The sequence below is a fragment of the Larus michahellis genome, chromosome 6 (assembly GCF_964199755.1).
Source record: "Larus michahellis chromosome 6, bLarMic1.1, whole genome shotgun sequence".
Taxonomy (NCBI): domain Eukaryota; kingdom Metazoa; phylum Chordata; class Aves; order Charadriiformes; family Laridae; genus Larus; species Larus michahellis.
Window position 1 is genome coordinate 68,483,841 of NC_133901.1, and position 27,977 is coordinate 68,511,817.

Genomic DNA, 27,977 nt, shown 5'->3' on the forward strand with positions numbered 1-27,977 from the left:
TAAAATCTTCTTGCGTACATTAAAGGAAACTGGTATCAGCGTTACCAATTATTGAAAAATATGTTTTCTGTGATAACACAATAGAGTTATCTGCGCTCTGAAAGTGCTCTGAAACTTTGTTAATATTCTGGCCCCTGGGGCAGAACCTTCAGCAAATGGATAAAGCTGAAATTTTTCAGGCAAATGAATTTGTCTGAAACGTGTCATAGTTCATTGCTGAAAATCAGTGCACCTTCTGCTTTCCCTCTGTATATTCTATTTTTAATACCTCATAGAAAAGTATTGAGCAGAATGGGAGTGGCCCTGGTAAATGAGAAGAGATCTCATTTACTTCTGCAAATATCATTTCATGGCTTGTACGTAATGGCTCTTTTTTGTTTCTGTTGCAGAACTGGAATATGGCAACTCATATGAAATAGAATATATGGAGAAAATAGGCTCCTCTGTGCCTGTAAGTTCTCACTTCCATTTCCATTCATTTGCATTCCCTTGTCGTAATATACTGTCCTGACACTGCCATCAGCCTCGCTACCCCTTAAATTAATTATAATGTGCCTGCAGCAGATTTGCAAAACCAGTTCCTTTAAATTGGCATAACTGGGGTAAATTGCATGGGCTTTGTTGTCCTATATTCTGTAGAGCTTGTTCCATTTCATTATTTTATTTTTAAGCTAGCATCATAGTAGTTCTTTCTGGAGATTAAAAGCAAATCAGTATTTCCAGCAGTGTAGAGTACAGAGCTGTCTACACCAGCTATTGAACTATTTAAGAGACTGAGAGTAAAACTTTTAAGAAGATGGAGGGAATCGGGAGAGAATACACGGCATGAACATGAAATAGGGAATGCGGTACTATACACTATCAGTTGTTTTGCCTTGCTTCTATTTAATTCATGGATTCGATAGCTTGACTAGACCAAAGGGGGTATATCCACAGGGAATGTTAAAAAAATCAAGTGTGTCAGCTGATGAGAAGTTTCAGTGAATATTTCAGTAACACTTTCAGTCAAGGGATGCCCCCTGCCTGACAGGCCCAGCAATCTGATTAGCCCCAAAGTTGGAGAAGAAGAGCCATTGCAGAGAGTGAACTATGTAGGTTTTGTTCTTTAATGGTTTCTTCCTTAAAGGGATCATCTCATCTCAGTTAGCGTAGACTGTATTACAGTCCTGTATTATTGCTCGTCTGTCAAGTCATTTGGTCACTTAAGGCTTCAGTGACCTGAATTAGCTTTAATGGAGAATGGGTGAGTTGCTTAATGAGTCTTTCTTTCCCCATTGCCAGCAGGATGATAACACCCCGAAGAAACAATCTTTATACCTAATGTTTGATGCACAGCAGGAGAGCCCGGTCAAATCACCTCCCATCAGACTGTCTGATTCCACGACCCCATGCTCCGGGTATGTCACTGCGAGCAAATTCAGCGACGGAAAAGGATGGCAGGGAAATGGGTTACCGTCATAGCACATACACCTCTTCCTCTCTCTGCCTCTCTGTTGCCAAGTTGTTTGTTTAAAAATAGATTCCCATCTGTGTACACATATGATAGAGAATAGAGGGCAAAGATACAGAAGTTTTCTAATGGGAAGGAAGAAGGACATATTTTTCTCCTTCATATTCTTACTAAATAGAATCACAGCGGCAACTGTTCCAGTAGACAATGGCTTCCTACTTCCCATTTTTTTCTCAGATACTGAGATCATTTTCATGTCAATCTAGAAATCTCCTAATTTTGCAACTTTTCACTTGGCCTTTCCTCGATACATTTTCTGAACAAGGAGTCTAGTTCATAAGAACAGGATGTGGGGGTTGTATTTACTTCCAAAAATTTTGCTTGTTGAGGACATCTGATCTTATTAGTAAAAGTTGTTTGTTGGGAGAGATGTAGGTCACAATGAGAAATGGGTAAAAAGGCAAGTGAGCAATATTTAAGGAATGCGCATAGCATTTCTGATGGAACTGACTTTATTTAGATTACTCCTGAGCATTGCTTCGGAAGGATATTGCAAAGTGCTATGAGGTGTAATGATATAAAGTTGAGTTGAAACAATGAGTGGATATAAAAATATATACACGTGAAAATAACGAAGGGGACTTCCTTAGTTGTTCCCAGAAGCAGAATTGTAAGGGCCTTGTGCTCTACCCTGAAAGCATATACACAATATTTTTGCAGGTCAAGTTTTGAAGACCCTGAAGCCCAGCAGTCCTCTGGAATGAAAATACAACATCCAGCTTCCCGAGTCCTAGCTGCCAGCCAAGAGGCACACTTACAGTCACCTGACAAGTCAAAGCAGAAAGACCTGGAGCCCATGACCCTAGGAACAACTCCAGAGGCTATTGAAATAGTAAGTAATTTATGATAAGAGCTTAGGAATTGTTTCCCTGCAGAAATTTCTCGTGTCATATAAGAGATAGCAAAGGTGGATCTCGCAAGTAGAGTGAAACTCAATCTGATACTTAAAGATCTTGGAAGCAGCATATGGTAGGACCCAAATGAGGGAGGCAGGTTGATGGCAGTGATGGAATTCATAAGACTTTTCTGAATACTTGCTGTAGCTTAACGCGTTCTTGTAATAACTTCTTCAAAGTTGATACCTTGAAGTGCTTTTTTTCTCACACAGGCCTTTTTGCACTGTGCTTTAACCCAATATTTAAAGAAATATTTTATATGTAAAATAAGTGGGTTTATGTAAACATAAGAGACATGATTTGTTCTGTTGCGTGTACTGTGAAATTTCAAAATTTTGTTGGTAAAGAACAAGTGCCCTTTCACATTTTTGCATAAACTGTTAACTGTATTGTTGCCATCTGATACTGATAATGTAAAATTCACTTTTTTCATCACTAGAAACCATTCCAGCTTCCAATTAAATCACTTTTTTTAGTGGCTTCTCTGGGTTGGATTTGAATTAGTGGTGAGCCCTTCCTTGCTCCCAACCTGCGCTGCATACAGACTTTAGAGCATTGGTTCTCAGATTCATGAAGGTTCCCTCAAAGCCTCCACTTTTCCGGACAAACTTGTTTCACAAATGCCTACAGCACTAGACGTGCTAAGCTGTGTGACAATCTATTTACTGAGGAGTCTAAATAAGAAGCAGCTCACTTTAATACTATGCTTAATTTATATTAATGATGCTGTTGATACCATCTCAGAAAACATTTTTATGAGCTTGAGTACTTTCCTGACTTCAGGGAGTCTTGGGTACTCAGATCCCAGAGGTCTTGGTTTTGTCCTTTAATTCTGTCCACCCTCATATTGTGCATTTATCCTGACCATGTTATAATTGTGAACATAACTTAGTTTCACCCCAGTAAGCAGCAAAAGACTTTGTAAAGACTGCAAAAAGAGTCTTGCTGAAGTTTGCCTTAGTTTTGGTGGTCTCCAAAGCTTTTGCACTGCCTTAGAGATGCCTGAACCAAACATAAGCCCATCGGAATTGTTTGAAAGCTATTGTAGAAGTATTGAGAGTGGGCTGTGGTCCATGGTTTGAGAGCCATTGCTTTAGAGGTCCAGATATTTATTTCTTCATGTTAGTCTTGGAAAGTTTACTCAGCTTTTAAATTAGGAAGAATTGTTCTTGATGTTTGTCTGTTCCACCTGTGGGTTGCGTATTCAAAAGTAATCTTCAGGGCAGCAAGAATTTACTAGGAATCAAGGATTTGCAGACAAGTATGTTGTTTTTGGTCTGATCTACTTAGGCAAAACGTCTGTTGCTTATTCTCTATCCTCCTTCCCCTTCAGACATCTCCTGAAGACTCCTTTGTCTCTGCTGATGCTCTTCTCAATAGGATATCTAAGAAAACCTCGATATGTGATCAGCCTGAATATCTGGATCCTGATTTAGCAGAAAAGAACCCCCCAGTATTTGCTCAGAAACTTCAGGTTTGTAGCAGAAACATAAATCTCGCTTTTCTCTAAGTTTGTCTGTACGCAGGTAGAGGAATGCTCTGCCTCATTTGGCATGGGTGTAGGGAGGCTTGGAGGGGAGGTGGGAAAGAAGCAAAATAATTATTTGATTCTTTCCAAAGTAACTTTGGCCTTTTGGGAACTTAAGGGACAGAAATATTTTAATTTAATTCATATAATACATAAACTTAAATTTCATCAACACTTTCGGTTATCCTGTGCCACTGGTGCATATATTTTGCAGAAGTCTTTATAAAACAAATCTTTTTAGCTTGAACACAGGACTTGATGTGTGGAGAGTTGTCTTGACACCTGGCCTTAGTAGGTCTGTATGCACAGATTGATTTCCAGAGATTGAGGCCCTAATTCTACTGACATTAAAATTAGGCTTTGGTTTTCTAGTAAGCTATCCAATGCAGAATTTGGCATGGCTTCTTTCTAGGAAAAGCAAATTGTTCTGCAGAGTAGTTCTGTGTGTCAGGACATATTTTCTAGAATATTTATAGTGAAACCTCAAAAGGGCAAAGGCTGAATTGAGAGCGGCAGCTGTCATAAATTCACATAAAATGAAAACAAAAGGAGAGGAGCCTGTGAGAAACAGCTCTAGTTTCAGAAAACGTTTATTTTACCCAAAGCGTTGTTCATACTTACCTCCTAATAAAAATTGTTTGTCTATACAGCTACCTCAAAGCTAAAAACTACGGTTTTGTGTCAAAGTTCTAGTCGCGAAAGAAATACGGGATGTGTTTGTCACCCAGGAACTGTCAGAATTATACATTAAAATACAACATTCCATTTTTGAACGTGTTAAACATTTTTGCTATGTTCTTAATACATTTTTTTCCTGTGGATTGCTCACAACCCAACACTTGACAGGAGGAGTTAGAGTTTGCTGCAATGAGGATAGAAGCACTGAAGTTAGCCAGGCAGATTACCCTGTCTTCTTTCCGCTCCGAGGTATCTGCTTTGTGCCTGCCACGTGTGTGTGAGTGTGCACAGACTAAGAAACCGAGTGCTGCTTTTTCTTTAACAAGGTAACGACGGCTCTCAGAGTGCGGTGCTAAGCTGTGCGCACCTCAGCGAGGCACCAAAGAGCATGCTGAAAGCAGTGCTGCACACCGAAATGCTCTCACCCGCTCCACTTACAGAGTGCCGCTACATCCGAATTAACAAAAGGCGACTTGAAGGCAAGAAGCAGGCACTTAACCTTTCGCAGGAGACACGTTCTGCCATCAGGTGGCCATTTGTCTTCTGTCTACAGCAAAATTTGTCCTAGAATGTTTGACGGCAAAGCAATACCGAACCTACTTCTTATAAAGATGCCACAGATTTTGACTGTAGGGGCATTTTGCCTTTTGTTGGTATTTTTCAGCTTGAAATCAGACACCTTGAGCGTCAGAGTTCAGAAGTGAGAAGTTCAATCAACCCTGCCCTCAGGCTTGAAGAAAGGGTCTACAGCAGGCTTGGAAGGGCTATAGAGCTCCCCCAACACAATGTGTCTCTATTCATGAAGATCTGAAATTTTTTTTTTTTATTGTTACTTCTATGTTGAGCTGGCTAGTGCCAGAGTGATGCTTTGCGCCACTCTTAGGGATGCACGTGGTCCTCGCTGTGTTTGGAACGGGACAGAAGAGCTCACTGGTGCGCTGGGTTTGGTGGTCAGCCAGTTGTGCAGCCCATTTATGATGCCCTTCATGGTGCTTTTAACAAAAAAACTCAAGCCAAAAATGTTAGTGGCTTTCTTGGGGGGTGCTATCAGCTGAATGAGATGCTGATGGGATGGCAGTGTCCTGCTGCAGTGAGATGTTTTATTCCAAATGAGGAGAATGTGCTTCTGACTCGTTCTTCTCCAGTGACCTTTCCCTTCTTATACTGTCCATCTATAAGTCAGAGGGAAGTCTTTTGCCTGGTTCTCTATCATCTTGAGTTCATTTGCAACATAACAGCATTTGGGCCGGTTGTATGGTCGAATTACTTTTCTGCTCTAAAGATCAGTCATAAAGTAGCTAGTTCATAAAAGTAAAGATTTTTTTAGATCAACTGAACTTTTATGAAAAAATAATGATCTTATTTGATTTATTTTGCTTACCTTAAATAACCCACGAGCCAACTGTTTCCACGGTGCACATATACTTACCGAAGTCAACCCATTCCTTGCATATTTATGGGTGTTTTAAAGTATGTGGCTATAGTCTTCTATTTAATCAAGAAAAACGTGCCGTTGTCTTCATTAGAAACCAAGATTAACCTTCGCATTAAAGGAGTGACAAAATAAATGCCGTTTTCCTGCTTGAGTACTGGCCTGTGTGTGACGGTGTGCCCTTGCTCCGTCGCCCGGAGTGGCGGGTGTCAGAGGAGGGCGAGGTGGCATCCTCTCTAGATCCTCTCTACCTCCTTATTCTCCCTCTGCCTCCTTGTCCTCCCAGCGCTTTGCTGTAACATGCAGCTTTCGGGCTCTCCGGCACCAGGAAACACTGGAGATCAAACATATAATAACACCTAGATGCTTTTCACAGGTTATACAAAAGAATTCTGTTAGACATCTGCATTTTTGCTAGTGGCCAGCAATTCAGAAACTCACAAATTTTGGACTATTTTAGCCTGAAGAAAATAGGTTCGTGTGCTTGTGAATTCTTGCCTGTTACCCAGGGAAGATTCTGAGCTGCAGAAATGTTACAGGATGTATTTGATTAGGTGGAGTTAACATTTTAAAGATGCTTTTTAACATCACTACAGCATCTTCTTTTATATAGAGCAAGTTTATGAACTCCTTGGAACTTAGAAAAGGGAAATGGATTTCATGTGAATTTTTGGAAAATTCCACTAATTTGTATGCTAAAGATAGCAAAAACGGTAAGCAGAGCTGAGGAGAGATAAATAAGCAAAACTCCACCCTCTGACAGAGAATCGGTACCATTTTGACGTTCGCAAAGCCCCGTGTTGGTCCGGTCGGAGGAATGCTTCTCGCTGAATACGGTGGGTGTCGTGTTAGGCTGGGAAGGGCTTTTGTCCTTGCATAACTTTCTTATTTCAGTGGGAGGTTGCTAATGTAAAATTAGCCTGTGATGACAGCCCTTGTGACCTACGGTGACTGATGGCCTGGATTAAGTATAATAGGATCCACCAGACGACTGCAGTGACTTAAATTCGGATGCTAACTGGCAGAATTCCCTCCTGGTTGGCTGGCCTCCGTTCTTTTCTTAATGTTGTATAATTACATTTAACATTTGCTAAACCGTTACAGGATGGGGTAATAAGAGTAAGATGTTAAATAAAGACACAAGCACTTGTTATGGCAAGTTAGGTCACCTAAAAAAAAAATTAAATAAAAGCGTTTTCTGCTAGTACTGCGACTGAGAATAAGGATGTGCAGTTTGTTGTTCTCAGACAGAGGGAAGTGATTTGGCCACTCCCAAAGTTCTCGTCAGGCGCTTCAACAACAGCAGGGCTAGTCGTCTATTTTTACATTGCCAAAGGTTTCTCTCTTCTGGCATTGAGATGAATTCACAGTTCTCTATTAAACTGTCTCCATTAGGATATCCTGTGGCCATTTTTTTATAGGTGCAGCTTGAACAGAAATAGGTAGGGTTTGTGTCCAGCACCCTGCGGAGGCTGAGGCGGTGTGGAGTTGGGTGTTGAGGTAAGATCCAAGGAAAGGAGAGAAACTGAAAGGAGAGGCATTGGCACAAATGGGGTTGGCACTTCACGGCTTTGGGGGGCTCTCCTGGTAGTGAGGGAGGAATATTTCCTTCAAACAGGGGTACCATTTTTCCTAGTAAAACTCTACAAGCTGGGAACTTAGGCTTGGATTTTACTTGCTAATCAATATATTTGCAAGCACAAATAGGTCTTGGTTTGCCTACATTGCCTTGTTTGCACGCACATCAATTAGTTAAAAGAGAAGATCATTTGATAGGCACCCAAACAGTATTTGGGTGCTTGTAAAGGGCAAGCTTCTGGTGGGAGGTGTCCCTGCCCAGGGCAGGTCGTTGCAACTAGATGATCTTTAAGGTCCCTTCAAACCCAAACCATTCTGTGATTCTAATTTTCAGAAGGGCTAAATACATATTCCTCTAAACAGTATGATAAAAAGTAGTTTTCGTTTCCATTATTTTTTCTGTTTTCTTTCGCTTTGACCTGCTGGAAGTGCCCGCAGCTGGTTAATCGATGCGCATTTATTCCCCGTCCGGTCAGATATCCGGTTTCTGTGAAAGGTGCTGGGGAGGGAAGAGGGAAGTGCGTTGGGCTCTCAAGTATTTACACTAAGATTGCAGTGACCTACATTCAGTAGTAATTCCCCTGCAGACTCTAATCTTTCTGTGCGAGGTTCAGTGACTTACAAATCCCTACGCTTATTATTACCCCAATTAACTGCTTACCTTCTCAGCAATTAGGTGTTGAACTTGAAGCACTGACAGAGTTATTTTGGGTAATACCGTCATCTTGTTGGTCAGGTTATACTATTGTCTCAGGATAGGAATATTTGGAGGCAGCAAATAACAGTCGCTAATTGTGCATCAGTTTGGAGCTGTGTAAAATTGGCTTTTGAAGTAGAACCACGAGGACTTTTACTGGTTGGTCCTGCCAAAGAGCCGGCTGTGACTGGTGTGAAGCGTTTCCAAAGTTAGGACAATACTGGTCTGACGGCTACTGCAAGCGTTTCTGCTCGGTGGTTCAATTCCAAGAGTTTTTACAGTCATCTTTGGAAATTTTAAGTTGTTTTCAACAAACAACAAATGTCATTGTTACAATTCTTTTGTACAATTTACTCAAATGCAAGTGGGGACTAGAGAAAACATAACTATGTGAGTGAGGTGTTGAGCACTATATAAAAAATACGAGTATGTATTAAACGCTTTAAATGTTCTGTTTTCTTTAAATATTTTATCATTCTGGCAGTTACTTTGACACGTTTTGAGGAAATTTGTGTTTCTTTTGCCACAATTAATATCTTCCAGCAATCTCTTGATGAGATCCAGCAAATGAAGCTGTAGGAGGCTTTTGAAATGCGATACGTGCAGTTCCACAGGTTGATCTTCAGGATGGCCTTTCTCTTGAGGCCAGCTTTGATGATCTCATGGCTCTTTTTTATCTCTCGTTTTTTCTTGCCTTGTGTTTGAGGAGGAACAAAAGTGAGGTTTTTCTTGAAGTTAGGGTCCTGAGTTGAGGCAGCAGTAGTCTTATTTATTGGCTGTTTCACACAGATCTGCGGACAGCACCACGTGGTTTTGTGTTTATGCATTGACGTGGATGTTGGAGCTTGTGTCCCAGGTGTATTTTTTCCTGGATAGCTGTTGTATGCTGGGAGACACTTTCAGGAATGCAGGCTATGTAGTTCTGATAGATCTTGTGATGCTTTTTCCTCAGGTAGGAGAATCCACTGGATTTGAGCTTGCACCTCCTAATTATGTTGGAATTGATTGTTACTTTGTGTATTCCTGGTTAAATGTAGCGGAAAAGAGAAGGTGTGGCCTGCTCTATAAGTGATAGTCAATTCACTTCTGAGTTTAAAAATACAGAGCAAATTAGTGAGAGTCTCATATAAATGAAGATACAGCATGGCATTATCTAAGTACTGTTTAGCTTATTCTTGCTCTAATTAAATTTTCTTGCCTGGGCTTTTATTGTTGCTGTTTCCTCGAGTTGTCTATGGATGTGCTATCCAGAACATCCAGTCCTGTGTTTATCTCGAGTGAGCACTGGATGTCATTTTTAATATAGCTGCTTCAATAAGGTGTGATGTGAGAACTCAGAAGGGATTGCAACAAAATTAATAGTGGGTTTCGATCCTTTCTGTTAATTCTAGGCTACGCGAGAAGAACTGTGGGCAAGTGAATGGTTTATGGAAGGGCAGCTGACAAATTTTCCTTTAGCTGTGTTGAAACCAGAACACGTGGTGTTGAAATTAATGGGGTCTATTTGTGTGCATGTTGTGGAGGCGAGGCCTGCACCTTGATTCGGACGTTACCTACTCACTTTCACGTCCCTGTGCTTCAGGCAGTAGAATGTGACTCCGCTATTTTATTTAAAAAAAAAACACAAAACAAAACAAAGCCCAAAAATAACTAAAAAAGCCCAACCCTCTTTTACAGTAAAATAAAATCTTTTTCTCTCTTTTATGTAACAAACTCATTAAAAAAATCTGGATTGCTACTCTTAATTATTTCAGATAAAGCCTGACAACAAAGGTACTGCATTTGTGAACTTGAAGGAACAGAATATATTGCTTTATGCACAAAGGTAACAAGTAAACCGGAAAAATATGTTATCCCCTTTTCAGCAGCAAGGAAGTGCTGTAGCAGGAAATCTGCATGTGAATATCCACTTCCATCGGTGGACGGAAAAAGGCATTGATCAACCTGAGTTCCTTCCCCAGCCACACAGGCTGTGGGCCCCGCTCCAGCCCTCTCTGTGGCCACGAGTAGCGTCGTCCTGGAGGCAATTTTAATTGTCGTGAGAGCCCACTGAAAAATTATGCTGCTGAATCTGCAGGCTAAATAAATAATTAAAAAATAATAATAATAAAAAAAAATCATTCCATATTTTAAAATGCAGTTTTGATACTGGTTTATCAAGTGATGTGATACACATACACAGCGAGAGAGGGATTTGCGGGCATTTGTGTCCTCCCCACTTAAGTCAGTGAGTTTGAGTGTTCTGTACAACGTGGAGTATCTTTTTAGGTCAGAGAAATTCAAGGAATTTCAGCCATACTCAGACACAAGATCTTTCCTGTGAAACTTCTTTTGGCGGAAGGATTTCAGATAGAGAGAATGAGAAAGGAAAATAGTTCATCGGTGCCAGGGCACGTCCCTGGCCACGGCTAAGCCCATCTGCCCCCGCGGTGCTCCCCGAGGTGGGGCTGCCCTGGGCGGGCTCGGGGCGGTGGGGGCACCATTGATCCTCCAGCCTGCTTTAGTGGGGTCTAGTAAGGAAGCAAAGTTTGGGGGATTGCCACGGTGTCTGTACCGCCTGCCCCTCTCCTCCCCGTCCCCAGTAATCCTGATTCCGTTGGCCAGTTTCGCGGCTATTCAACAGAGGAGTGGAACATTCCACCCCAGCAACGGGGATATGGGCACATCCACCCCCAAAATTATTTTGTGACCCACCAGCAGCTGGGAGAGAAAAGATTTTGTTTCCCAGACCGCCAGAGGCAACGTGCGTGTCGGCTGGTTGATGGCAAGATGCAAAGCGTAGGTGGGGGACAGAGGGACGTGTGGCTGTGGTGGCGCATCTGCTGCGGGGGGCTGGGGGGGGTCTGCTCTCAGGGGGCTGCTGCCGGGGAAAAGCGCAGGGCAGAGGTGCTCCGGTAGAGTAGCTGAGAAAGAATATGGTGTTGCTCAAGCGTAGGAGTCCCGACTGTAGATCTGCCATGGATGGTGTTTAAAAATGTGGGGATTTTTTTGTTTAGCATCTTCCTAATGGTCTTTTTTAATCACCTTGATTTTAATGGGCTGTAACTTGGATTGTTGGTACCTACAGTGTTGTTTGCAAGACCTTGCATCTCAGTGTCCCATCCCTCTTTTTTTTGCTCTTCCTCATTTCACATGCTAATCTGGGTCGCTGACATGAGCAAAATTGGCAGCTGCAAATAAAAACTCATTTAACTTACTAATCGCATGCTAAATACCAGTGGGGCAGCAACGTCACCTGTGTATTCTATAATTCCGTGAGTCTATATGGTATTCACACTTTTTATGAAATACCATTTGTGGCAGATACAGTATATTGGCAGATCAGACCTAAGAAAGTGAGCTGTCTTCTCGCTTCTGGTTTCTTCATCTATTTTTATGGAAGCAGAATTCCCCTTAACAAGCTCTCTGCCTCCAATACTAATTTCCTCTGCTGATGTGCATTTCTTGTGGATGATTTGATGAGATTTCTGCATCAGAAAGTATTAAAGTTTCTAATATAGGACCTTAACATATTGGTGGCAAAGTGCTGTCTGTATTTTCGCTCTATAAGGGTAATATGGCTCTCTTGGTGCTCACTTTGGATCTTAAATGTATATTTCAAGATGGCTAAATTCCAAGTTCCTTGTCAGTGCCATTGCTGTTGTAATTTAGTAGTTCACAGGATTCTAGTCCTAGCTCAGGACCCCGGTGCCTAGCACCGCACCCAGAAAACATATTAGCTAAACGCGTATTTAATGGCTCATTTCTTTGTATTTAAAAAAACAAACACACAGAGAGAACCTGCTATCCCAGCAGATGTTTCCATCTCTAAAAGTGCACTGTACTCCCGGATCGGCACCTCGGATGCAGAAAGCACCGCGGGTCTTCTCTACCCCCAGCAAGACTTAGACTCTGCGCTACGACTCGCCAGAGCAGAGGTAATTTTCTTCAGAATTTGGAAAAGGAAATATGTGCCCCTTGCGGTTTACTTCTTTCCTGTTTTCTCCCAGCTGATTCATATTACGGACACTTGTTCTATTCTTAAAACTATCCTCAGCCACGCTAAAACCACGCTAGAGGCTACCAAAGCAAAGGGCTCTACACTTTTTTGACATAAGTGAAAAGAAGACATTACATGAAAATACATCTTTTTTGTTTTGAACCGTATCTGTACTATGTACGTTTTGACATTGCTATGTAATTTTATAAAAATTGTAAGATGCTAGAAATAGGTATAAAATGACGTATTTTGCAAAGCTACATGTAAGATTAGTCCGGCTAAAAATAATAAAAAATGGGTACAATCTAGTGTTAGAGTATTCCAAACTTCATGATAGATTGTGTGAACGAAAGGAGCACAAAGGAAGCCAGTCCTTTGGGCATAAAATTGCGTGGACAGTCAGCCCTAAATATTGGTGCAGAAGCAGGAGAACCCCCTTAAAGGGCGCGGGACCATGTACAGAAGTATTTCAGGTTTGGCTCCAGGTCAAATCAGACAAAGTGTGGTGTAACGTAGTATTTCCTGAAAAGTGTCCTTGATATAATCAGGAATGAAATAAGAAACAAGAACGTTGCAGCTGCTCTCCGAAGTTAGTCTTTCAAAACTTGCGGATGATTTCACAGCCGAACTTTTTTAATTGCACCTTGCAGTCTGCAAAAGGGAAAAATCACTGGGGATGCTTGAAACCATTATGCATTTGAAAACTGTACCTCTGTTAATTAGAATTTGATATTAAATCAAATATTGTACACTTACTTAATTTCCTCTTTAATAGATCACTCGGTTTAACTTTTTTTTCCCCCTTTGCTTTCTTCGTTTCAGATTGTGGCCAAGGAAAGAGAAGTATCTGAGTGGAAAGAGAAATACGAAGAAAGCAGAAGGGAAGTGATGGAGATGAGGTGGGTTATTAACTTGTCACTGATCACGCTGGCAGAGAGTCTCATCTCAGCTGTGGATAGTACACAGAGTACCGTGACTGTACAACTACTTTGGTTAGCTGAATTTGTTTAGTTATTTTTAACTGCAGGTTTTGGGTTGATCCGTAACGGATGCTTTGTACTTGCTCTGCATGGTGGGCACCCCTCTTCAGGGTAATCACTGAAAACTTCTGTGTTGCTAATCTCATTTACATCCTCAAAAAAATACCAAGATAAGAGGGGTCTTCATCTAGGTTAATGTAAGGGAAGAATTTTCTCCAGTTTGTGCTGGGAATTCACACATGGATTGCCTGGTGGTGTCTCTGTTGCCTGACTGACTGGGTCTGCCTGCGGAGCTGGCAGAGGTGTGCACGCGCTAATTTAAAATTCACTCTCCACAAAGAGTTTTGCCAACAGAAGAAAGAACGTGAAGATTGTTGTGAGTAGTACAGGCTTTCTCCAGGAGATCATTGTAAAAAGTTTCTTTAACAACAGAAAGCAAAACCCCGGTTGCCAGTAGGAAAACATTTCTTGCAAAGGAGCCACTCTGGCCTCTGAGCGTTGACTTTCAAGGAGATTCTACACTCTTTTCTTTGAACTGAGCTAATTTTTGTAGTTATTGCACACACTAAGATTGATTTCAGTTTGGATTTTGCTGCTGTTTAAGGGCTGATAGAAGGGCCATGAGCTTTTCATTTTCTTCTAGTTGTATCTGTTCTAATGTATTCTATTTCTCCTTGAAAACCTGTCTCTATTATATTTAATATAAAATACTGGAACACAACTGGTTTGACTTTCTTCCCAGCCTAGGTCCTACCACTTGGAAGGGTGACGACAAAATCACTGTAGTGCATGAGTTGAGGAGTATTGCTCAAAGAATCACTCTTGCTTCCCATTTAGTGAGTTGAAAGTTTCGGCCTTGAATTATTTTTTTTTTATAGTGGTAATCCCATAAGAACCACTTACAGATGAGCTTGACCTGCTCAGCGATCTGAATCTGAGAAGGTCATCAATTGCAAAATATAAATATATATTTGTATATTAAATATATAGTTGCATGAAAGTATTTCATGGAGTCTTTAAAACCTGTTATTTTCTACCTTCAAACAGACAGAAAAACACCTCCCTCCTTGACTCATAAATAAAAGGAAACTGTCAGATTATTTTAGCATCCTTCTTTTAAGTAATAGTTTCTGGTATTGCTTCTGAGACTGAATTTTTTTCAAAATCACTTCTGTTCTAGCACTAGCTTCTTCCCAGAATTAAACATCTCGGTGGTTTAAAACTAAAGCCGATGAGCTGTATCAAGTGATGACCTGCATATGCCATTCCTGCTTGTATCCAGGAAAACTGCACTTAGGGAGTAAGGGGAAAAGGGAGGTGCGGTGCAGACTCGGCAGAGGCTAGCACGGATGCCAGGAGTCCCACAGGGCGGATTTGAATAGCGGCAGCACAGGGCTTTGAGCCAAAGCATCTTCAGAGAGGCATCTGTGGAAGGCAAGGGCAGCCGCTTCATTTCGTTCGGAAAACCACCTCCCGGTGCCCAGCTGAGTTCTCTCACCTCCCTTGCGCTCTGCTCGGGCAAGGAAACAAAACCCCGGCGTAGCCCTCGAATGCATAGCGAGGCAAAACGGAAAGGAGCTGCTGCAAGCGGTCAAACCGAGGAAGCAAACCAAGGAATGAAGAAAATTCAGAATTGCATAAGGAATGTCCCAGCGTTCAGCACACACTCAGGTGCGGTACTTGGTCTGTTCTCCAGGAACCACCTGGGTGCTCGCGCCTGCCGGCTGCAAACGGGCACCGACAGAGGTTGCTTATTCCTTAGCGAAAGGAGAGCAGGGAGTGACACAGAGCAGCTGGCACGCTGTAGATCTGTACTTTCATCTTCCTCACAGTGATTCGCTTGTGTGTCTACACCCTCAGTAAAACGTGATTTGAAAAAAGCACATTATCTGAGCCAAATTTCCCACAGGCACATCCCTAGAACACACGGGAGAAAAAAAATAATCTGATTAATATTGTCACGAAATGATAAAATATGCATGTGTGCACAAAGACAGATTTCTCTTGGAAGATTAAATGTTCAAACAGTCCATGTGTGGTAAATTAGAGATGCAGCAATTAGGTATGCCATGATGATAAGCAAGGAGTGAAGGGATTATCAAGAGTTGCGAGCACAAAAGCATCACTGTCCACAGAAGGAGAAGCAGTGCTCCTTTATCCGAGTCCTGTGTACTCTACGTGGAATACCCTGAGTTCAGCTGAGTTTCCAGAAAAACGTCAGACTGGAGGAAATTCCACTCCAGAGAGCAGTAGCCGAGATGAGAAGTTGTAATAATGTAGTAACTATCGAAGAGCCAAACCTGGGTGAGCTGTACCATAATCCAAGGGTACAACCAGAGGCAGGCAAGAAATACTTAAATATGGTTGTTTGGAGGTCTAGTTGATTAAGGGAAGTCAAGCAGATGACCTCAGAGATCCTTTGTAGCCCTGGATTTCGGTGTTTTTATGACTTAGGAAATTGCAGGAAGTCAATAAATAGACTGAATGTCTAAAATACCGGGAGTTAAGCCTATGGAGCATGTAAAGGTGAAGATGTGCATCACAGAGAGGAATGATGTGGGCAGCATCCTTTGGTGCCCCAGGCATAATGACCATTATTTAGGCTGCTTGATGGAAAGACATGAATCTGGAGCAAGACTTCACCTCGCTTTCCAAATCAAATATTATAAAAATCAATGTGCCATTGCAGTATCCACTTCTACTGAACAGCTGCCGCATGATTCATGAGGCTGGATAATGCAGAGCACGTGGTACCTACTTGAACTAGTCTAAGCTGGTACAAATAAGAAATAGATAATGTTATTTCACTTTGCTGCCAACTTCCGTGGCGCAGCTGAGTCTGTAACAGTGTTTAATGTCATGTTCGTTGCCCTGAGTCCTTGGCTTCGTTTCCTAGGATGATAAAACTTCCTAAAGGTGCCTGGTGTTACAAGGATATGACATGGCTTTAAAATCCTTATTGCTTACAGCAGGCTTTGTGAGGTAATCTTCTTTGGACATGAAACCAATCCCTTCCTTTTAGGGGCAAACGCTTGAGGCTATCTTTGCTCTCAAAAGTGTCATTTATGGTTAAAAAAAAAAAAAGAGAAAAAGGAAAAAAGCCAATTAAAACAACAGGATTGTCAGCAGGTAAAGCAGCATCCGAGCAGGTCCCAGTGGATGCCCGGTGAGCTGTGCAGAGACGGGCTCTGGACCCAGGACCGAGAATTGTCGGTTCGATGTGAAGGCCGAGCGAGGTGAGCGGGGAGCCCCTGCCCTGCTGAGCGCTCTGCGGGACCACGACACCTGAGACGCTACTGACCTTGGGGGCAAGTGGCCTTCTCGGGGGGTCCTGGGCTCTGTTTGCGGTTCCGATTTGAGACAGGCGGTACTGGAGTTACTCCATTGTTTTTTTGAGAGCTCCACAAGTTTCTCCTTTCCTTTCCAAAAGTCCTCCTGTCTTTTGTCTCGGGATTTTCCCACATCCTTTCCGTAACCTCACCAACTGCAGCAGAATTCTCTAAACTGGAGCAAGTGAAAGCGAGCGAAGGCTTCAAAAGAGACATATTCAAATACCAGTGAGCTATTTTGAATATCCACTTCAGATGAAGTGTGGGGTAATTTTGTTTTTCGTAGGCAGTCCTACGTGGCTCATGAATCAAAGCACAGATCAAGCTAGTCCCATTTCATTAGCTTTATTTGGCTCTGGGAAGGGATGGATCATCTTTCTAAATCACATTTAATCTGCTTATTTTGGCTAACCTCTTTTCAAGAAGGAAATTCAAAGCCTACTGTGAGTATATGAAATAAAATGGTCTTAAAAGTAACGTTTTGCCACCTCGGTTTCAAAAACAGATTCGGGAAATAGGGCACGATGGATTTTGTGCTACATAATTGAATACTTCGGTCTCGTTGTCTTAAGTGCTAATGGATCATTTAGTCACATTTGGAGTGGAAGATTAGATATATTTTGGATGATGGCCAATTGTACTTCTGTTAGGTTTACTTGCTACCAATTACAACTTTACTTAACATTTAACTTTAAAATAAGCAAACACAAACATAGAGAAGAGGGGAGAAAGTAATGGAAAAACCAGACTCTTTGTAACTCTTGAATTAGACCGATGTGATTATGTTTATATTTAAATCATGATTGGTAATGTACTTTGGACACGTTTCAAATAACAGAATTTGTTTCAAAGCAGTCCCTTTTCCCTCCCCCCACCTATGCTGACTTACACGGAGAATTAAAAATCAGGTGCAATGTTTAAGCTGTCGGTTTTATTTGTTATTCATGTAATAAGGAGCATATAAAAGTGTGAAGGGGTTCTGCATCTCATTTAGAATACCATAGCTGGCTTATTGAGTAGCATTATTTTCTAAGTAAGCATTAGCAATGATGATGTTTGACAAAAGGATTTCTTTTTTTTTCCCTTTTATAGGAAAATAGTTTCAGAATACGAGAAGACGATTGCTCAGATGATAGGTAGGTGTTTCTCCTCTGTAAGATGCTATCCTCCGCTCTGATTTTCTGAAGAGAGCCTAGAAACATAGTTGAAGTCTCTGGGCGGCATTTTGATGCTAACTACATCTGCTGGTGCTGCTGGGAGTCGTGACCGTCCCCGAGGACACCAGGGTGTGATGAAAAGCCAGGGCTTCCTTTGACAGAAAGTAGCCCCCGAGGCAGTCCGGGTAATGCAGAAAGGTCAGGGCTTTTCCTTCTGCATCAAACTATCCCATAGGGAACATGCTCAAACGCTTTGCCCGCAATTCATGGGAGAGACTTTCAGTGACCTAAAACCCCTGTAGTCATCCACTCCTGGCCGTTTAATGGGAGATACCAAACTTAGCTCTCTACAACAACAGGGATTATCCGTGCTAAGTGCATTGGGCAGACCAAAACCTAGATTAACTCCAATCCCAGTTGAGAGATTGAGCAGCCAGTCCACCTCCCCAGTTACTTACTGACATAGGGATCTCCTTTAAGGTCTAAATTATGACATGTTTTGCCTCGCAATAATTAGAAAACGCCTTTGTTAACAGCACGCCCTGCGAATGAAAAACGCTACGTGCAGTAGCATTTCAAAACCAAAGGTTGCAGGACTCATGTTTTTCCTCGGTGTGGGAGATCTGGCCCCTGGGATGTGATTTCAAAGCCTCCTCATAAGATTTCCAAAGCTCTTTTTCTTAGTCGGGCTATACAAAGTGCCAGTGCCTTGTGCTGCCCTGTACTGCTTCAGCTCCAGCTGTCTCCCAGAAAGGCAAACGGCTGAGCAGGGTCGTGGGTTCTCCATGGCCAAAATTGCTGGGAAAGAGAAGGAAAAGGAAAAGCAGGAAAAAAAGCAGCGGCTGATGAGAAAGGAGGACCAAACTCATCTGGACAAGCTCAAGTAACGCAGCAGAGTAATTTGAAATACTGCTAAAATCCATTAGGAGCAGCCTCGGAGTTAAATCTGGGCTGTGAGAGGCAGGAGAAAGGCTAGCCCGGCTAACGGTGTCTGCGAGCAGCGAGTGGTGTGAATCCAGCCTGCTGGCACTGTGTTTATTGAAAAATCAAAAGATAGATTTTTTTTTTTTTTCCCCCCCTCTTATTCCCCCTGAGAGAACTGTCACAGAGAGCACAGTGTGCCAGGAACGCAACCCGCGTACCTGCATCTTTCCAACAGGGAAGGACTTTTATTCCAGCTATATTACAGCTATCATGTATCGTATGATATATCACGTATCGTATTGTTTGCCCCTTTTTAGAATGGGCAGTCCCCTCATATACAGTCAGTATTGTCTGACCCCCAAATGTTTGGTTTCTTTAAATTTGTTTGGGTTTTTTTTTGTTTTTTGTTTTTTTTTAATTAATGCTTGAGTCGCGTTTACATATGTTTGTAGCTAATTTGGTTAGTTTTGCCCAACGAGAGTCGGGGGAAGTAGTTTTGCTGCCTTCCTGCGTTTCTCAGTCGTTGGGAGACACCCCAGACTCCTTTCAAGTGAAGGGAAAAATGAGCCTGTAGATAAATAAATAAATGTTATGATAAAAATAATAATAATAAAATTATATCATAAATATATATAATAATAATGAATAATATAATAATATGCCTGGCTTCATTCTCTATGGTGTTATGCCTCTGTTGCCTTTTGTATGTACAACTGAGCAAATTTGCCTGCCTTCTGACATAACGTCTGTCGTCCTCCTCATGCAAGTGCTAAAATAGGAGTGACCGCAGTGTGCAAAGAACTTAATTCGTTTTGGTTTACACTAAACCTGCTCTGGTACAGCTTCGTCCCTGAACCTGGCCGTTCACGCGTCTAAAACACAGGACCTGACCTCTTTTCCCCAGGCGTGTGCATGTAGTTGGCGACAGACGTTTCTTTTTGATAACAAATTCAAATTCCATTTTTGAGAAACAAACATAAAAAAAAAAAAAATTTCAAATTGTGAGACCGCAGTGCGGCAAGAAGGTATAGAATAAGGGTCCTAAGGCAAAGGCACAGCCATGGCGTACATAGCAGACTCTACAGTTGCCATTTCCTCTTGTTGCAAAGAAATTGAGGATAATTGAAGCGTCGGGCCGTTGACCACTGAGGAAATAGAAAAGATCTTTAAACTTCAAATCCAGAGTATCAGTCAGAGTCTTTCAAATGATCTTTGGCAAGTTTCTAAGAGCTACAGCTATAAATAATGCAATTTGCTGTCCATTTGCAAAGGAACCGAAACAACAACGGTGACACAGAAAGCACGTGTTAATTAGAGCACTGTGCAAATTCGGCAGCGTGGTAATACGTTTAATGCGAGGCTTCTTCTCCCTGCATTTAATGTAAATTTTTGATCTAATCGTCCCACTTTCTCCTGTCATTTGTTGTAAATTACTGTCCCTTCTGATAACTCATCCAAATGCCACGTTGTGGAGGAAAAATTATTGTCTGTGTGCTATTTGCATATACTTCACTGAACTGTTATCACAAGAATGTCTTACTGCTAAAGTGAAATCTGTGTTGTAACAAAAGAAGTGCCTGTGCTGTTTCTGTTTATGACTTAACCCTTCTGAACTATTTATACAGCCTCGTCAGCGGGGCATTACAAGTGAACCAATTTCACAAATCCCTTTAATGAATATTCGGTGTGGTTGATAGGTCCTGCTCGGCTTTTTATCCGTTGCCATGGGAATATATAACAAATACTGAAAATATTCCATTTGAACAATATATGATTGTATATGTGTGCCTATAAAGGCACTGAAAACATGCATTGCAAGCAGTAATTGGCTTTGATTTCAAGGGCTGGCAGGTCTAGAATTTGCTGTCAAATACATATAGAACCCAATATTACCCCATTTAGCTTATGCAATTAGTTTTCTGCCGTACTCTGTACAGCCAGAGCTTGCAAGCTGTCAGTGTCCAGCTCCCTGTTAGTGTCTCTTTGCCTATTTTTTTACCGGTGTTTTAACTTTTTTTTCCTTTTTTCCTACACTCGCCTCCGCCCCTAATGCATTCTTGCTTATATTTGAGGAGGGGGGGGGGAGAAAAAAAAAAGCGCAGGCTTTTCGTGCTGCTGCTTGTGCTGCTGCTTTGCTGAGCCGCGTGGTGCAGCTGACGGTGCCCGGCGCTGCCAGCCCTGCGGCACGGAGCCTGCGAAACCCCCGTGTCCACAGCACCCCACCTTACGCACACCTCATCCACTAGTCCCTTCCGAAATCCATCATGGATTTCCTTTTTATTGATGGATTTGCAATGCTGGGTTGTTTGGTGTTGTTTTTTTTTTTTTCCTGTTAAAAATGTATCCTTCTACTTGTACGTTTAAATACATAATTAAATTCTCATTATGAAAAACAAACAGATGTTATGCTTTGTGCCTTACAGGTTGTTGCATTACTTATTTTCTGCTTTCCTAACAATTCCTGATTTTCTGTTTTGCTTCCGTTTTTGTTGCTTCTTGCTATTTGCTTGCAAAAACAAAACAGGCAAGCCTGGTAAGTAAAGCTTTTCACCAACTTTCACACCGGCATTTTGCATTTTCAGTTTCTTTCGCTTTTGTTCTCCGTTTGCTGCATTCCCATTAAGTAATGTGAGTAACGCTGAGCTGAGCCTGAAAGCGGATCTGCTGTGGTGGTGCTCTGATTCTGTCAAGTTGGGTAGTGTTAGTCCCGAGCATACCGTTGGTATTGTTGGTGAGCCGTGGACAGTGTGTGTTGCAGACGTGGAAGCCATTTAATTAAAATATTTTAATCGCATAACCTCATAAATATCTTTAGAAATAAGTATCTGTAGCTGCTGAACTAAGACTTGACTGGCAGACGATTATCAGCGTAGTTCTAGAAAATATCACACAGATCTTCCAGTCCCCTTCCAGCCAGGTGACAGTTTCTGTTTCCTGTAGTATTTAACCACTTTGGTTTTGAATGTGTCTTAACTGTTATCAGAGATTATCAGATGCCCACTGGAAACTTTCCCTCTTTTCAATTTAACTGTCACTGCCCCAATATAAATTCCCGGTTTCCCCTTGGAGCCTAATGGTGGCCCCGGCTCTCTCCCCAGTCCATGGGCACCTCTGGCATGTCGCGGAAGGGAGAGGAGAAGGGGAGCGTCGGGCATCGCTTGCCCCGAATTTCCGTGTGCCGGTTGCGGTGGGGCTGGGGGTGAGCGGGTGAGGACTGGGACAGCTGAGGGGCGAGGGGACACCGCCAGGCGCTGGGGGGACGGGAAGAGCTCGGGAGTTGCGAGGGAGGGAATCAACAATTACTAACTTTCTAGATTGCCCTAGAAACAAATAAGAAGGAGGTCGATAAATTGCCGCAGGCAGCCGTCTCCGAAAAAGTAAAGTTGTGACATTAAATTCATTTAAGTACATTATGGGATCATGCAAATCCCTTCCCCTGCATGGAGTTGCGACGACGGAGGTTTTGCCAAAGAATGTCATCCTGAAAGTGTGTGCTTTGGAATTAAGGTAGACAGTGTGTGATCTCCAGCGTGGTTAAACAAATCTTGTGCTGGAACACAAGGTGACAAATTCTCAGATTTAGAGAAATAAACAAAGGATGACTAATGGTTTTCTCATTTTACTTGAAAATACATTCATTTGCCATTACAGATTATCACATTATAAAAACAAAATCTTTTCTATTTTGCTTTCTTAAAGACACTCATCTTTAAGAAGGCAAAATAGAAAAGAACGTTTATTTTTTATGAACATTAAATGTTATCAAATTGATGTGGCGTTACAGGGCTCTGGGTTTCTCAGTCCTACCATATCAAAGGTGTTTGTTCACCGGTAAAATAAGATGTTACAACTTCCAGTTCTGCGAGCTCAGTGCAGGGCTCTGAGAGCTTCCCTGGTTCTCTTGATCTTCTCCATCATGTAGAGCAAAATAACCTCAGGTGAGGCTCTGCCCCAGCACGACGCGGTCAGGGGTGGGCAGAGGAGCGCAGAACACAGCCGAGGTGGGCTGAGGCACGGCGCGGCATCGTCGCTGCTCTGGTTTAATCAGGCTGGGAAAGAAGTGTATGAAAGGATTGAATACGCAGAAGGAAGAGGTTGATCTCAGTTTGGGAATTGACGGTAGCAACTTTGCCATTCCAGAGCTGAGCAGCACTATGAAATGCTTAATTCAGATGAAGACTTCCATTCAAATAAAAAAATCCACCTCTCGTTTAATTCTTTATATTTCAAAATATAAAGGCCTGAGTGAAAAGTTGTAGATTCTGCAATGCCCCGTGCTTTTTACATGGGAGAACTTCTCACCTTATTTTAGTTTCCATCATAGACAAAGGAAAACACAGGCAATATAAAACTGCTATGTTTTGCAGGTTGTTTTTTTTTATTTCAGTATCGCTCAAAGTAGCCCTTAAAACATGGACACAGGAATCATATTTTAGGATATGAAGCAAACAAGGAAGCATTTTGGAAGACAATGCCAGACCTTGTCTTCCAGTGTTAGACGGGTATTCCAAGTCATTACTCAGTCGATTCCTTTGAAAAGTTCTCCTCCATATGGATTTGGGTTCTGCTTTTGTTGTTCCCACCATCCCTGCCTCAAATTTAACTATACCTAGGAGAAGCTTGGAGGATGTTTTCTGCAGACCAGAACTTAGAAAGTCTGTCTAATGTTAGATTTCCTGCCTGGCGCTTGCTACAGTAATCCTAAGAATGAGAGTTTGCAAAACTCTTTTTCCAAGGGAAGAATTTGAGTTGAATTCCATTAAACAAAGTGCCTTTTTTGTATAGGATTAGAAGAGATGCCAGGAGATGCCAAGCATATATCAGCAATGGCAAATAATTTATTACCAGTGCTAGTAATATGCATAAATGTCCTTTTCCTTCAGCTAGTGCATCTTCAGGCAGACAAGGGAAGTCCGACACTGCCTTTTTCATGGGAGCAGCCGAGTTCAGAGTGAAGTAAATCGTCAGGACAGAGATACATTCACATTTTTTCCCCAACATCAAAATATTTAAATATCCCTTTATTTAGCAACCTTTTTCCAAAACAGGAAAAAGTGTCTTTATATAAAAATGACTTTTCTGGATCCCGCGACCTTACTAATACACAGTGTAGAGCTCAGTGTAGTAGAAGCTATAGATGATAGTGAAATCAGTGTTCTGACTACTATAACCCTTCTGAAAATCGCTTTTTTTCCTCCCCCTCTCTTCTTTCTAACAGAGGATGAACAGAGAGAGAAATCTGTCTCCCATCACACCGTTCAGCAGCTGATTGTGGAGAAGGAACAAGCTTTGGCAGATCTGAACTCAGTGGAGAAATCACTGGCAGATCTTTTCAGGAGATACGAAAAAATGAAAGAAGTATTGGAGGGGTTTCGGAAGGTGAGTCCTGTTAAAGTCCTCTCTCATGTACCAGTGCTGCTTAGCAGAGGGCACGTCTTTGGTTCCAGTTGGATCTGATGCACTACATGAGACGGCAGTGTCTAAGAGATGTCACATAACCGTGGGACTTGAGCACGTGTCAGGGCTGGCTTCTGGACTGAGCCTTCTGTTAAAACCTAGGAGGTGAATTCCTCAGGTCGGGGGTTATGTCTCAAGCGCGTGACACAACATAATCCTCAGATGAAGGATTGCAGCCGTGCATCAAATGCAAACAGGAGCATTGTAAAGCTCTTTGCCTTGCGTAATACTGCTTCAGATGGCCTGGGTGTCCGTGTTAGACTGCAGCCCTTAAAATATCTGAATGTGACTCCTGCAAATCATAGAATCATAGAATGGTTTGGGTTGGAAGGGACCTTAAAGCTCATCTCATTCCACCCCCCTGCCCCGGGCAGGGACACCTCCCACCAGCCCAGGTTGCTCCAAGCCCCGTCCAGCCTGGCCTTGAACCCCTCCAGGGATGGGGCAGCCACAGCTTCTCTGGGCAACCTGGGCCAGGGGCTCACCACCCTCACAGCAAAGAATTTCTTCCTCATATCTCATCTAAATCTCCCCTCTTTCAGTTTGAAACCATTCCCCCTCGTCCCATGGCTCCCCTCCCTGGTCCAGGGTCCCTCCCCATCTTTCCTGGAGCCCCTTTAGGGACTGGAAGGGGCTCTAAGGTCTCCCCGGAGCCTTCTCTTCTCCAGGCTGAACAACCCCAACAAATAGATGCCTGTCCTACCCTTCAACCTCTTGAATTAACTTTAATGTAATCTTCTCATTTAAGAATGAAGAAGTGTTAAAGAAATGTGCGCAGGAATATTTATCACGAGTAAAGAAGGAAGAGCAGAGGTATCAAGCACTCAAAATTCACGCTGAGGAAAAACTGGACAGGTAATGGATGGTACACGTCCCTTTTCAGGAGTTCATGCTGCAGGAGGATTCCTGTCCCTGGACCTTGTATCCCAAACCTGCTCCCTCAATACGCAGGGCGCAGAGTGCTCTGTGATGGAGGGTGGAATGAAATGCCCTAATGAGAATTTCTGTAACGTGCTGGTGTTTCTTGCACCTCCTGACCGTATAGAACACCTTAGATTTCTATCTTTATCAAATGTCTTCATGTTTCTTTAACATATTTTCCAGGGAAGACCAAGAGAGAAGCCATTAGCTAGGTTTATGCAGCCGTGGAGGGTTGAGCTCAGGTATTTGCACCCGCAGCCAGTACTCCAGCCCCAGAGAGTTGGTGTTGCCCCTCTGCCGTATTATTGCCCCCGCGTCCCTCAGCAGAACAGGACACGTAAGTGCTGCTCAGGTGATTCAGTGCAGAATCAGTCAGGCGGCCTCTCCCCAGTTAGCCCAGTTACCTCAGCTGGACCAGCCCAACTTGTGCTGAGGGCGACGAGGAATAGTTACACAAAAGATCGTGCCAGATGTGCACGGATAGTAACTCCTTAAGCCACCGTTAAGGAGCAAACATCTGATTGGGGCTTAAGAGAGGCAGCTCCAGTTGATTTTCTTTTAATTTTTTTTTTTCCTACGCTTCCGTGTAACAACCAAGGAAGCATTTCTAGGGATTACATTCAGGACTCATGTTACAGTCCCCTAGACCCAAGAGATGTCTCTGAAATGTCACTAGGATTGATCAGTGCCTAAACCCAAGTGAGACTTGGATTTACTTTCCAGCTGCTGTCCCAGCTGCGAGTCCAGTCTGTAAGAAGCGGAGATTAGATCTGGAAACTTCCAGAAAACACTTCCACCTAAGTGATATTTATGACCCCAGCACAGATGTCTGAGAGAATCGGGGAGGGAATGACACAGACGTTAAGAAAAGACATTGCAGCCTCTGCTGAGCAAGAGAGGGAGTCGTGAAAAGTCTGTAGGGACAAGTCTCAAAATACTTTCAAGGACAGGCAGAAAGTAGCCCTGCCCTCACCACCCCTCTGTTAAGATGCAGCCCATCCTTCGGTACCCACCGTCCTTTCCTGTAGAGAGCCTGACATGACAAAAATCTGTTGTTTTTCTAGAGCCAATGCTGAAATTGCACAAGTGAGGGGCAAGGCTCAGCAGGAGCAAGCAGCCTATCAGGCCAGCCTTCGTAAAGAGCAGCTGAAAGTGGACGCATTGGAAAGAACACTGGAACAAAAGGTAAGCAGGAATTCGGTTCTTTTAACGCAGAAATCAACGGGATGACCAAAGCTCGGTGAAACTTCCCCAGGGTGGCTGCCTCCAGCTCTCCTCTGGAGCTCAGACCACAGCCGAGGTCTGCCCGGGGACCTCTCCGCCTCCTCAGGTCCAGCTGGCCCAGCAGCTTCTTTCAGTTTTTGTTTCCATTTTTAGTTTTAGCTGTGTGGTGGCTTCTGTGCCTCTGCTGTGACCGGAGACAAAATGACCAGATACAGATCTGTGCGGCTTAGGGCAAAAGCGACTGTAGGAGCTCCCTGTTTCTATCTCGTGGTCTCTCGCTCAGCCGAGGAGCTTGCTGTCAGTGTACTGCAGCTCGTCCTTCCTCGCAGCCCCTGGAAAACAGGGGCAAGGTAATGCTGTAAAAGCGCAGCCCAGAAACAAGTTTAAACTCTGTGTTATTATCGTGTGCTAGGAATGACTGCTGTAAAGCTGTCTGCTTTAGTGCTAAATCGCATTTATTGAAGTCGGAGGAGCTGTATGTGGAACAATAAGCATATCGTTTGAATGCACTATACGTCAGCTGTACTTTGTAGGCATGTATATATCCATATATCTCTCTATATATGTAGGCATGTATATCTCTCTCTATATATCTACATATATGTAGGCATATATACCTATCCATATATCTCTCTATATATATCTCTTTCTATATATAGATATTATATTCTCAGTATTGGAGAAAACTTAATTGTCCCACACTTCTCCCAAAGGTTCAGTAACTCAAACAAACCTCAATGCAACAATAATATTTTTCATAATACTTAATATGGCTTTTTTTTTTTTTTTTCCAGAATAAAGAGATAGAAGAATTAACAAAGATTTGCGATGAACTGATTGCCAAAATGGGGAAAAGCTAACTTTTAACCAAATTTCTGGACTTCGATATTGAGTGCAATATGACCATTGGCACACTGATGTCCATGCATTTATGTGGACAGGTTATATTTTCACTTTTTCGTATGCACTACTGTATTTTCTTTCTAAATAAAGTTGATTTAATTGTATGCAGTACTAAGACGACTATCAGAATTTCTTGCTATTGTTTGCATTTTCATAGTATAATTCATAGCAAGTTGATCTCAAAGTTCCTGTATCAGGGAGATTGTCAAGTTCTCTAAGAAATTACAAATTGCTGATCCTAGCCTTCCCTTTGTACATGAGTTCCCATGTTGGATGTCTTTTGGATTTAATATAAACATGTATTACTTGCATGGGGACTCTTGCCTTAAGGAGTGTAAACTTTATCTGCATTTGCTGATTTGTAAAATAAAATTAAAAACGGAAAAAAAAAAAAAAAAAGAAAATGCATGTCACTTAAATGAAATTCTCTATTGTAAATAAATTTTTTCGTTGAAAGTTGAAGATAAGTATGGCTCTATTTTATGTCCTTCACTTGATTACTTCATGTGCAGCGCCAGCTCCAGCAGCTCTGATTAACGAATGCCTTCACAGAAAGCACTTCATGGGTCACAGCTTCGAGCACCCCGTGGGTCCCAAGAATATACTGCTTTTGTGCACAGACCTGTGTCTACATCTTGCTCTCTCTATAAAAACATATATATATGTATATATATATGTGCTAGATTTGGACCAGTCAGGTCTCAAGCATAGCCTTAATCCTCCAAAATGTTTAATACTCTGACCCTGATCCAGCAAATCCCGTTCAAATGGAACGGGAGTGGTT

At 42.3% G+C, this 27,977-nt stretch overlaps 1 protein-coding gene across 26 annotated transcripts in view; it reads left to right on the forward strand.

Moving 5' to 3' along the window:
• Positions 1 to 27,660, forward strand: part of TACC2 (transforming acidic coiled-coil containing protein 2) — a 150,538-nt gene extending 122,878 nt beyond the window's left edge. For 13 of the 26 annotated variants that reach the window (XM_074590240.1, XM_074590243.1, XM_074590245.1 and 10 more), the window contains 12 exons: positions 390 to 451; positions 1,282 to 1,397; positions 2,171 to 2,342; positions 3,740 to 3,880; positions 4,781 to 4,861; positions 12,093 to 12,236; positions 13,121 to 13,197; positions 17,700 to 17,743; positions 23,907 to 24,067; positions 24,894 to 25,000; positions 26,131 to 26,251; positions 27,085 to 27,660. In XM_074590240.1, the coding sequence (XP_074446341.1) occupies positions 390 to 451; positions 1,282 to 1,397; positions 2,171 to 2,342; positions 3,740 to 3,880; positions 4,781 to 4,861; positions 12,093 to 12,236; positions 13,121 to 13,197; positions 17,700 to 17,743; positions 23,907 to 24,067; positions 24,894 to 25,000; positions 26,131 to 26,251; positions 27,085 to 27,150 (1,292 nt within the window). In that variant the 3' untranslated portion in view covers positions 27,151 to 27,660. The remainder of the gene's footprint in view (positions 1 to 389; positions 452 to 1,281; positions 1,398 to 2,170; positions 2,343 to 3,739; positions 3,881 to 4,780; positions 4,862 to 12,092; positions 12,237 to 13,120; positions 13,198 to 17,699; positions 17,744 to 23,906; positions 24,068 to 24,893; positions 25,001 to 26,130; positions 26,252 to 27,084) is intronic. The other 13 variants (XM_074590248.1, XM_074590251.1, XM_074590254.1 and 10 more) reach the window with 3 other exon arrangements.
• The last annotated feature ends 317 nt before the right edge of the window (positions 27,661 to 27,977 follow it).